The sequence below is a fragment of the Mobula birostris genome, chromosome 9 (genome assembly GCF_030028105.1).
Source record: "Mobula birostris isolate sMobBir1 chromosome 9, sMobBir1.hap1, whole genome shotgun sequence".
Classification (NCBI taxonomy): Eukaryota; Metazoa; Chordata; class Chondrichthyes; order Myliobatiformes; family Myliobatidae; genus Mobula; species Mobula birostris.
In genome coordinates, this window is record NC_092378.1 from 5,242,823 (window position 1) to 5,255,094 (window position 12,272).

The window sequence follows — 12,272 nt, forward strand, 5'->3', positions numbered from 1 at the left end:
GCCCTCTATTTTTTAAAGCATGTACCTGTCCAAGGGTCTCTTAAAACACCCTATTGTATCCGCCTCCACCACTGTAAACGGCAGCCCATTCCACGCACTCACCACTCTCTGCGTAAAAAACATACCCCTGACATCTCCTCCGTACCTACTTCCAAGCACCTTAAAACTGTGCCGTCTCGTGCTAGACATTTCAGCCCTGGGGAAAAGCCTCTGACTATCCACACGATCAATGCCTCTCATCATCTTGTACACCTCTTTCAGGTCACCTCTCATCTTCCATCGCTCCAAGGAGAAAAGGCCAAGTTCACTCAACCTATTCTCATAAGGCATGCCCCCCAATCCAGGCAACATCCTTGTAAATCTCCTCTGCACCCTTTCTATGGTTTCCACATCCTTCCTGTAGTGAGGCAACCAGAACTGAGCACAGTACTGCACGTGGGGTCTGACCAGGGTCCTATACAGCTGCAACATTACCTCTCGGCTCTTAAACTCAATCCAATGATTCATGAAGGGCAATGCACCATATGTCTTCTTAACCACAGAGTCAACTGCACAGCAGCTTTGAATGTCCTATGGACTCGGACCCCAAGATCCCTCTGATCCAAGAGTCAAGAGTCACTGCCAAGAGTCTTATCATTAATACTATATCCTGCCATTACATTTGACTTACCAAAATGAGTCACCTCACACTTATCTGGGTTGAACTCCATCCGCCTCTTCTCAGCACAGTTCTGCCTCCTATCAATATCCCACTGACAGACCTCCTCCACACTATCAACACCACCCCCAACCTTTGTATCATCAGCAAATTTACTCACCTATCCCTCCACTTCCTCATCCAGGTCATTCATAAAAATCGCGAAGAGTAGGGGTCCCAGAACAGATCCCTGAGGCACACCACTGGTCGCCGACCTCCATACAGAATATCACCCGTCCACAACCACTCTTTGCCTTCTGTGAGCAAGGCAGTTCTAGAACCACAAAGCAAGGTCACCTTGGATCCCATGCCTCCCATGCCTCCTTACTTTCTCAATAAGCCTTGCATGGGGTACGTTATCAAATGCCTTGCTGAAATCCATATAAATCTACTGCTCTACCTTCAATGTCCCACATGGGAAGTTAGTTAGGAAAATTCAGTCGCTAGGTATACATGGAGAGGTGGTAAATTGGATTAGACATTGGCTCAATGGCAGAAGCCAAAGAGTGGTGGAAGAGAATTGCTTCTCTGAGTGGAGGCCTGTAACTAGTGGTGTGCCACAGGGATCAGTGCTGGGTTCATTGTTATTTGTCATCTAGATCAATGATCTGGATGATAATGTGGTAAATTGGATCAGCAAATTTGCTGATGATACAAAGATTGGAGGTGTAGTAAACAGTGAGGAAGGTTTTCAGAGCCTGCAGAGGGACTTGGACTAGCTGGAAAAATGGGCTGAAAAATGGCAGATGGAGTTTAATACTGACAAGTGTGAGGTATTGCACGTTGGAAGGACAAACCAAGGTAGAACATACAGGGTTAATGGTAAGGCACTGAGGAGTGCAGTAGAACAGAGGGATCTGGGAATACAGATACAAAATTCCCTAAAAGTGGCGTCACAAGTAGATAGGGTCGTAAAGAGAGCTTTTGGTACATTGGCCTTTATTAATCAAAGTACTGAGTATAAGAGCTGGAATGTTATGATGAGGTTGTATAAGGCATTGGTGAGGCCAAATCTGGAGTATTGTGTTCAGTTTTGGTCACCAAATTACAGGAAGGATATAACTAAGGTTGAAAGAGTGCAGAGAAGGTTTACAAGGATGTTGCCAGGACTTGAGAAACTCAGTTACAGAGAAAGGTTGAATAGGTTAGGACTTTATTCCCTGGAGTGTAGAAGAATGAGGGGAGATTTGATAGAGGTATATAAAATTATGATGGGTATAGATAGAGTGAATGCAGCAGGCTTTTTCCACTGAGGCAAGGGGAGAAAAAAACCAGAGGACACAGGTTAAGGGTGAGGGGGGAAAGTTTAAAGGGAACATTAGGGGGGGCTTCTTCACACAGAGAGTGGTGGGAATATGGAATGAGCTGCCAGATGAGGTGGTAAATGCGGGTTCTTTTTTAACATTTAAGAATAAATTGGACAGATACATGGATGGGAGGTGTATGGAGGGTCCATGTGCAGGTCAGTGGGACTAGGCAGAAAATGGTTCGGCACAGCCAAGAAGAGCCAAAAGGCCTGTTTCTGTGCTGTAGCTTCTATGGTTTCTATGTGTTTAGTCACATCCTCAAAAAATTCAATCAGGCTCATAAGGCACGTCCTGCCTTTGACAAAGCCATGCTGACTATTCCTAATCATATTATGCCTCTCCAAATATTCATAAGTGCTGCCTCTCAGGACCTTCTCCATCAACTTACCAACCGCTGAAGTAAGACTCACTAGTCTATAATTTCCTGGCCTATCTCTACTCCCTTTCTTGAATAAGGGAACAACATTCATTCAATCCTCCAGAAGCTCTCCCATCCCCATTGATGATGCAAAGATCATCACCAGAGGCTCAGCAATCTCCTCCTTCGCCTCCCACAGTAGCCTGGGGAACATCTTGTCCGGTTCCGGTGACTTATCCAACTTGATGCTTTCCAAAAGCTCCAGCCCATCCTCTTTCTTAAAATCTACATGCTCAAACTTTTCAGTCCACTGTAAGTCATTCCTCCAACTGCCAAGATCCATTTCCATAGTGAATACTGAAGCAAAGTATTCATTAGGTACCTCGGCTATCTCCTCTGGTTCCACACACACTTTTCCACTGTCACACTTGATTGGTCCTATTCTCTCATGTCTTATCCTCTTGCTCTTCACATACTTGTCGAATGCCTTGGGGTTTTCCTTAATCCTGTCGGCCTCTTCTGGCTCTCCTAATTTCACTCTTAAACTCCTTCCTGCTGCCTTATAATTTTCTAGATCTCTATCACTACCTGGTTTTTTGAACCTTTCGTAAGCTCTTCTTTTCTTCTTGACTAGATTTACAACAGTCTTTGTACACCATGATTCTTGTACCCTACCATCCTTTCCATGTCTCATTGGAATGTACCTATGCAGAACTCCACACAAATATCCCTGAGCATTTGCCACATTTCTTCCGTACAATTCCCTGAGAACATCTGTTTCTAATTTATGCTTCCAAGCTCCTGCCTGATATTTCCCCTTACTCCAATTAAACGCTTTCCTAACTTGGCTGTTCCTATCCCTCTCCAACGCTATGGTAAAGGAGATAGAATTGTGATCACTGTCTCCAAAATGGTCTCCCACTGAGAGATCTGACACCTGACCAGGTTCATTTCCCAATACCAGATCAAGTACAGCCTCTCCTCTTGTAGGCTTATCTACATATTGTGTCAAGAAACCTTCCTGAACACACCTAACAAACTCCACCCCATCTAAACCCCTTGCTCTAGGGAGGTGCCAATCGATACTTGGGAAATTAAAATCTTCCACAACAACCCTGTTGTTATTACACTTTTCCAGCATCTGTCTCCCTATCTGCTCCTCGATGTCCCTGTTACTAATTGGGTGGTCTATAAGAAACACCCAGTAGAGATATTGACCCCTAACTGACCTTCAGAGACTCCATAGACAATCCCTCCGTAACTTCCTCCCTTTCTGCAGCCATGACACTATCTCTGATCAACAGTGCCACGCCCCCACCTTGTTTGCCTCCCTCCCTGTCCTTTCTGAAACATCTAAAATTATCTGTGAGAATTTTATCTTATCAAATATCCTTGGGAAATGCATAAATACTTCTATGCCCATCATGTTACTGACCTCAAAAGATTTATCTGTTGGTTGGACATGACCTACCTTTCACAAATCCTTGCAAATCTTTCATCAGCTCAGACTTGTTCAAATGCTCAGTCACTCTGCCCCTGGTGATAGACTCTGGTAATAACTATACTTCAACTCACATTAAATATCAGTGCTTTCATTAATTAATCAGAAAGCATCACAATTCCTAGGTATTGGTTCACACAAGATCTTTGGAGCTTTCTAAAAAGACATCGGAAATCCTAAAAGTTGAAGTGGCTAATGCAAACAGGTATCACTTACGGTATCTGCTAAGCTGCTAGAAAATTCAAATTAAGTAATACACTAATCTATAGATAACCATGTACAACCCCTAACCAATACATGTCAATATTGCTGCTGCAGAACAGCTGATATAAAATACAATAGTGGATATCTGATCAAACAGTTCGTATAGTATAATTTATCACTTCAATTATTGAAAACATCATATTCCACATTTAATCAAACAAAGAGGGATGATCAATAACCTTAACTATCTTTCAGCTGATTCTTATTCAGACTGTGCATTGAAATGGATCTTAAAATTTATTTTTCATGAAAAAATGTTGTGAAAAAGAACACAATCCTCTCCTTGAATATCAATATTTTGAATTGCGAGGGAAAAAAATTAATTGCCAGGCCAGTCAGCAGCAGCCAGTGTTCCAAAAGGCAGGCCTGGACCAGACTAACTAAACCAGATACCAAATACTTTAATATGGTCCTACCTCACATTTGTAAATGTGAAAAATGCCATTTTAATTGCTGCTTAAAATTAAGTCTGACATGAGGATCTGCGCACAAGTGGTTTTTGGTACGGCAACTAAATGCAAATATAACATTTCAAGTATATGAAACTTTCTTTTTAAAAATAGCACCTTAAGTATACTTGAAGTATCTTAGTTTACAAAATATACTTGAAGTATCTTAGTTCACAAAATCTGCATTTGTAACACAATCTTGAAATTGCTGCTAAGAAATTCATTAGCAGCACTTCAGATATTGAACAATTTTCTGTCTCCTTCTAAATCTCCCCAAATATACTCAATTTTTGGCCCATTGGTAAATAATGAGTGAGAACATGGTAACTGTATCTAATAGAAATGACAAAAATAGATTATGCACCATTAGGTCAATTTAGTGGATATAATTAAATTCTTAAGAATGTGGACCAGCAAGATCTCAGTGATGCTATTTCCCAAGCATGGTGTACTTGCTTTTACTTGTATGTTATTGAGTGTAAAATTTGACAATTATAAGTTATCTTTATACCTACAAAGCTTAGGTCAAACCCCCATACTCTTTTCAACACCTTATATATCCTGTAATTTTACATTTCTTCAGTAAAAAATAAAATGTGCTGTAGAAGCAGTCATAAAATTACAAAGATCACAAAGTCTGATTCTGAGACAAAACACCAGTTTATACCAAATAGGAATCGAACAATCTTCAACTCATTTAAATGTACAATTTCGTAGTAATGATTAAGAAAGTACCCATTCACAGCAATTATTTGACATCTTTCTTACCTGATTAACTATCCCCGGTGCAAGAATAGGTGGATGCTGATTTTGTTGTGTTACACTGTCCATTGCTACTTTTGCTATACTATTGGAATCAGCTCCTACTGGTACAGCCACCATGGTTGAACTACAGCCAGCATTGTTAGGGTCACTGATGGTAACAATCCTTACTCCTACTTTATTTGGAATTCCTGATAAATTATCTTTGCATTCAGCCGGCCTTTTTAAAGGGTGACATTCAGGTGAACCATTAGTTGTTGGAGTCTGATAAAGTTGTACTGAATGTATAGCTACAGGCCCAGTTTGGAGTGAAGCTGGCGAGTTAGACACTGAAGACACCGCTGAACTTGGACATTGCGGAAGCTGAGGCACCACTGAATTCATGGCAGCTGTCATAGGTCCATTGGGTAATCCTGAGTTTGTACCACTGATCCGCTGGTCAACAGAGTTTGAAATCACTGCACAGCTAGCACTAGAATTTCCTACAGAGACAAGTCCATTATGCATTTTGGTTGGTTGAACACTTTTGGCAGAATTTTGTTGATTACTGTCCAATTGCTCCTGTGCAATAATATCACCATTTTCCATGTGTTTGGAAGCTCTATGATTTGGAATGTTTTTGCTTAAGTGCGAACCATCCCCTTTTTCAAAGTCACAGATCCCATTTACCATGGGGAGCTTCAAAGGATCTTTTTTAATTTCCTGCACCTCTGCACAATCTATATTCAGCTTCCCATTTGTTACATTTTGACTTACTCCTGTCAAAGGTCCATTTGAAGCCAACGTACACGGCATGGGCTGAGACTGAGCAATCCCTGAGTTAGGTGGAGGTAGACGTGAACTAACATGTTCTTTTCCATTTACAAGTTTAGCCCCCTGCATATCACTTTCCTTTAAGCCACCATTGGTTGTACCAGCAGCCCCCTCTGCACAAGAGGGGTTCTCCATGATTTCTATTTTACGTTCATGCAGATGCAAGTCTGTAGTATCTTTTGCTTCTTCCTCCTTTTGACAAATAATTTTATCACCTGCAAACACGGTTTCAGATTCTGAACTTTTCCCCTGTCCACTCAATGGCGCCACGCTAGGTGGAGGTGTTGGCACTCGGAGGCCAACACCTGCTTGTGACCCACCAATGGAAATCCCTGCAGGGGCTATGATCTGCGTTCCACTGCAATGACTTCCAGCAGGAGTAGCAAAGGTGGTATTTGGCACAACCGTTATGGTCACCTGGTTGCCTGTTGACCCTTGGAGAAGAGTAGCAGTGTTACTAGCAGAGATCAACTGACCCGGTAAGATCTGCATATGAGGAATTGCCACTGTTTGCATTGCCCCTTGTGAGTGGATGGGGCTTTGAACAAGCTGCACATTTTGCTGTCCAACTACTAATTGCTGAGCTGGGGCTTGAACTCCAATATTCGTTGCCTGACCGTGGGTCATTTGGTAGACTACCTGAGGTCCAGGAGCTCTAGCAGGAGAAGGGGGAGGCATTTGAGGAGCAGGTAATATAAGTTTACCTCCTGGAGTAGGGGGACCCCTTTTTGGAAGAAGTAACTGTTTTATTAAACTAGACTCGCCAGAGGGTGGCTGATTAGAAGCTGTACCTGTTTGCTGAGACTGAAGCTGCACCTGGAATTGCTTTTGGGGATGTTGTTGCTGCTGCAGCTGTTGCTGCTGCCGTTTCACAGAGAGCATCTTGCTCACAGTTTGAGGCCCCTGCATCTGAGGGGCTGAAGGCTGAGTAACCAACCCCATTTGTACCTGATTGTTGTTGGCAGGTAGGGGAGATGGCGAAGATGAAGGCGTCACACTTGCATTCCCAGCCAATTGAATAGCTTGGCCAGCTTGAACAGAAGCTGGGTTTGTCAACAATATCTGATGAATCGCAGGAGCAAAGTTCTGTCCCTGGGAAGCTGGCTGACTAACAATCATATGTACACTTTGCTGGGGTTGCTGTTGCATCAGAGTAGACTGAACGTGTTGTGGAACCACTCCCGTTGGCTTTGGTGCTATCGTCTGGAAACTCATCCTAGGGACTGGAGAGCTTTGAACACCAGTAATTGCAACCACTTGACCTGTTGACACTTGAAAATTTTGTACTGCAGCACCAGAGACAACAGCAGGACTAGGGGTAGTTGAATAGTGTTGAGATGCCAACAGAACATTGTCTTGCTGGTTGTGTGTTTTTGGCTGGTGACAGGACGTCTGTACAGGGTGGGTTACTGTACCCGATAACAATTGTCCTTGTGAAACAAGGACTGTGTTGGCTGATAAATTTGCTGAATGGCTGTGAGAAACAGCCTGCTGTATCACAGTAACAGTTGTTGTGGCAGAAGTATTCACCTGATTAGAAGATACAATTGGTATAGAGAGCTGGTGACCAGGAAGCTGCTGCTGAAGTAGCTGTGGGTGCTGAAGCAATTGTTGAGAAGTTGTCACAGGCTGTGCCGTTGTTAATGTTGTCGTGGCATGGTTTTGGATCAATGTTCCCTGGGGAATGTTGCTTCCCATCAATGAATATGGTACAGAAGCTGGGGTTTGAGTATTGACGGTTGAAGACTGCACAAATGAACATCTTGCTGCTTCACTCGTAACCGGAGTTCTGCCTTGGACAACAGTCACAGTAGCATTTTGGTGCGGTTGTGCCAGACCAGTTTGGTCTTGTATTTTGTTTGTAATGTTTGGAGCTGGGACACTTTGTTGAAATGTGTAGATCATTTGAGATCCTGGTTGCGCATTAGAAAGGTTAGCTACAGGGTTCCGTTGGAAGTGGCTGACCACTGTTTCTGCTGAAAAGGTAACAGGATAAAATTAGTTCAAATGCATACCACTGGGTTTTCTACAACAGTTTAACAAACTCTTATAATTCAGTTGTCAAGTTTATTCAGAAACTAATACAGCTTTATCCATATTCTTCAGAACAGACCGAACACCTCGTTCACTGAATGCAAAATTATCCTTTGTGTGAAAAATCAAAAGAATTGTATAGACACTGGAAACTGAAATAAAACAGAAAAATTCTGTAAGCAGTCAGAAGCTCAGGTAATAGAAAGAGAAACAAGTGTACAGACAAAAGTTCTTTGCCTGAAATGTGGCTGCCTGAACCATTGCTTCTTTCATGCTTTTATTCTAATTTTCTCTTCTGTTATTTATCAGCTGATCACCACGGCTAACATGTGAATCCATGAGTCCACTGGAGGACGGAGGCCAAAGATGGCTTGTGCAGGGGTTAGAGGATTGTGCATGCACGTGGGCATGGGGGAGGAATGGGCTTGTTTTCAGCTTGTTGCTTAGTATGTTGTTTTGTTGTGCTCTGACAAGCATTGCGGACATGACATGTAGGTATTAAAATGTGTGGCAGTATTTGCAGGCTGCTAACCAGCATATCCTTGAGCAAGTTGGTTGTTAACACGAATGATATATTTTACTGTGTGTTTTGAAGTACGTGATAAATAAATCTAAATCCCTCACTCTCACATTTCTACCACCACTCCATGATGATTAGCTGTGATATGAATAACAGCAGTAAGAAGGGTAACTTGCATTATGATGTAACTGAAGTTCTATCTTTTGAAGAGATGACAAATGGGTCAATAACAACCCAATCAGCTAAAGTACCCAAAAACTGCTACGACCATAAGTGTTTTGTTAACACGCAAAAATAATGTATAATTCACATCACACCTGTACATAATGCCTCAGGACACAACACAGATACTTTATGAACAAAATTTAACTCTCAATCAATTAAAACATTAAGGAAGAAGGCCAGAAGGAAGTTAGTCAAAAGACACAGGTTTTGATGAGTTCTTTAACAACAGATGAAGAGGCATAGGGAGGATTTTCAAATAATGACTCATTGTTACTGATGCATAGATGTTGAAGGAATTTGTAGAAATAAAAGAATTACTCAGCTATTGTGTAATGTTGACAGACAGTGAAAGTATTTCTGATGTCTTCATTGAACTGAAATACAGGACTCCAAACAGTAGCAGGGATGTGGCCTACATATTACAACGGGAAATATCAAATGCCTGTCAAAAGAGCAATGTTATGATAGTCATGGGAGATTTTAACATGCAGGTAGAGATCGGGAAAAAATCAAGTTGGTAATGGATCTCAAGAGAGTGAATCTGTTGAATGCTTACGAGATGGCTTTTTAGAGCAGCTTGTCATTGAAAGTACCAGGGGATCAGCTGTACTGGACTGGTGTTACGAAATGAACCAGAGGCAATTAGGGAGCTTCAGGTAAAAGAACCCTTAGGAGACAGTAATCACAATATGATTAAGTTCAACTTGAAATCTGATGGGGAGAAAGTAAAGTCTGATGTAGCAGTATTTCAGTGGAGTAAAGGAAATTACAGTGGTATGAGAGAGGAGTTGGCCAAAGTAAATTGGAAGGAGATGCTGGCAGGGATGACAGCAGAGCAGCAATGGTGAGAGTTTCTGTGAAAAATGAAGGTGGTGCAGGATAGATGTATTCCAAAAACAAAGAAATACTCAATAGGCAAAATAGTACAACCATGCCTGACAAGGGAAGTCAAAGCTAATGTAAAAGCAAGCAAGAGGGCATAGAACAAAGCAAAATTTATCAGGGAGAGAGAGAATTGGGAAGCTTTTATAAACCTACAGAAAGCAATTAAATGAACTGTTAGGACGGAAAAGATGAAATATGAAAGCAAGCTAGCAAATATCAAGGTGGACAGAAAAAACTTACTCCAGTATATAAAAAAAGAGGGATGAGAGTGGATATGGGACCTCTAGCAAAAGAGGCCAGATAAATAATAATGGGGTACAAAGAGATGACAGGTGAACTAAATGAGTATTTTGCATCAGTATTCACTGTAGATGACACTAGAAATGTGCCAGGTGCTGAAAAGTGAGAGAGAAGAGAAGTGAGTGCAGCTACTATTACAAGGGAGAAGGTGCTCAAAAAGCCAAAAGATCAAAGGGTACATTAGTCACCCAAACCAGATAAACTGCACCTTAGGGTTCTGAGAGGTAGCGGTAGAGATTGTGGAAGCATTAGTAATGATCTTTCAAGAACCATTGGACTGGTGTTATGGTTCTTGAGGACTGGAAAATTGCAAATGTCACTCCACTCTTTAAGAAAAGGAGGGAGGCAGCAGAAAGGAAATTATAGACTAGTTGGTGGTTGGGAAGATATTAGAGTCAATTGTTAAGGATGAGGTTACAGTGTACTTGGTGACACAGAACAAGATAGGGCAAAGTCTGCATGGTTTCATTAAGGGAAAATCTTGCCTGATGAACCTGTTGGAATTCTTTGAGCATATTACAGGCAGGACTGATAAAGGGGATGCAGTGGATATTGTATATTTGTATTTTCAGAAGGCTTTTTGACAAGGTGCTACACATAAGGTTGCTTACCAAGGTGAGCGCCCACAGTATCACAGAAAAGTTACTAGCATGGCTGACTGATAGGAGGCAGCAAGTGGGTATGAAGGGATCCTTTTCTGGTGGCTACCAGTGACTAGTGGTGTTTCACAGGGGTTGGGGTTGGGACTGCTTCTTTTTATGCTGTATATAAATGATTTAGATGGTGGAATAGATGGCTTTGTTGCCAAGTTTGCAGATGATACAAAAGTTAGTGCAGGGGCAAGGTAGTGTTGAGGAAATAGGAAGGCTGCAGAAGGACTTAGACAAATTAGGAGAATTGGCAAGAGAGTGGCAAATGAAATACAATGTTGGAAAATGCACGGTCATGCACTTGGTAGTAGAAATAAATGTGAAGGCTATTTTCTAAACAGGGAGAAAATCCAAGTCAGAGATGCAAAGGGACTTGGGAGTCCTTGTGCAGAATGCCCTAAAGGTTAATTTGCCAGTTGAGTCGGTGGTGAGGAAGGCAAATACAATGTTAGCATTCATTTCAAGAGGTCTAGAATACAAGAGTAGGGATGTGATGCTGAGGCTTTATAGGGCACTGGTGAGGCCTCACCTTGAGTGTTGTGAACTGTTTTAGGCTCCTCATCCAAGACGAGATGGGTTGGCACTGGAGAGGGATCAGGAGGTTCACAAGAATGATTCCAGGAATGAAAGGGCTATTTTATGAGGAATGTTTGATGGCTCCAGGCCTGTATTCACTGGAATTTAGGATGAGGGGGAATCTCATTGAAACCTTTTGAATGTTGAAAGACCGAGACAGTGGAAAAGATGCTTCCCATGGTGGGGGAATCTAGGACAACAGGGCACAGCCTCAGGACAGAGGGGCATCCATTTAAAACAGAGATGCAAATAAAGTTCTTTAGCCAGAGGGTGGTGAATTTGTGGAATTTCTTATCACAAGGAGCTGTGGAGGCCAGGTCATTGGATGTATTTAAGGTGGAGACTGATTGGTCCATGGTTGGCCACAGTATCAAAGGTTATGGGGAGAAGGCCAGGGAGTGGGACTGAGGAGTGGGAAAAAGGAATCAACCATGATTGAATGCTGGAGCAGACTCGATGGGCCAAAGCCCTAATTCTGCTCCTATGTCTTGTCTTATTCTGAGGCTGTGCCCTACGGTCCTTGACTCTCCCACCAAAGGAAACATCCTCTCCACATCCACTCTATCTAGGCCTTTCAACATTCTATAAGCTTCAATAAGATCTCCCCTCATTCTTTGAAACTCCAGCAAGTATAGACCCACTGCTCCTCATACCCCTTTCATTACCGGAATCATTTTCATAAACCTCCTCTGAACCCTATACAATGTCAGCACATCCGTTCTTAAATATTGGTTCCAAAACTGCTCACAATACTCCAAGTGAGACCTCACCTGTGCCTCATAAAGCCTTAACATTACACCCTTGCTTTAATATTCTAGGCCTCTTGAAATGAATGCTGCCATCGCATTTGCTTTCCTCACCACCAACTCAACTTGCAAGTTAACCTTTAGGAAATACTGAATAAGGATTCCCAAGTCCCATTGCACCTCAG

General features: G+C 42.2%; 1 protein-coding gene across 2 annotated transcripts in view; it reads right to left on the reverse strand.

Moving 5' to 3' along the window:
* The window catches only part of arid2 (AT-rich interactive domain 2), a 118,873-nt gene that overhangs the window by 15,038 nt on the left and 91,563 nt on the right, over positions 1-12,272 (reverse strand). The window contains exon 15 of one of the 2 annotated variants that reach the window (XM_072267426.1): positions 5,345-8,124. In XM_072267426.1, coding sequence (XP_072123527.1) covers positions 5,345-8,124 — 2,780 coding nt within the window. Of the gene's footprint in view, positions 1-5,344; positions 8,128-12,272 lie in introns of both variants that reach the window. The other variant, XM_072267425.1, reaches the window with a different exon arrangement.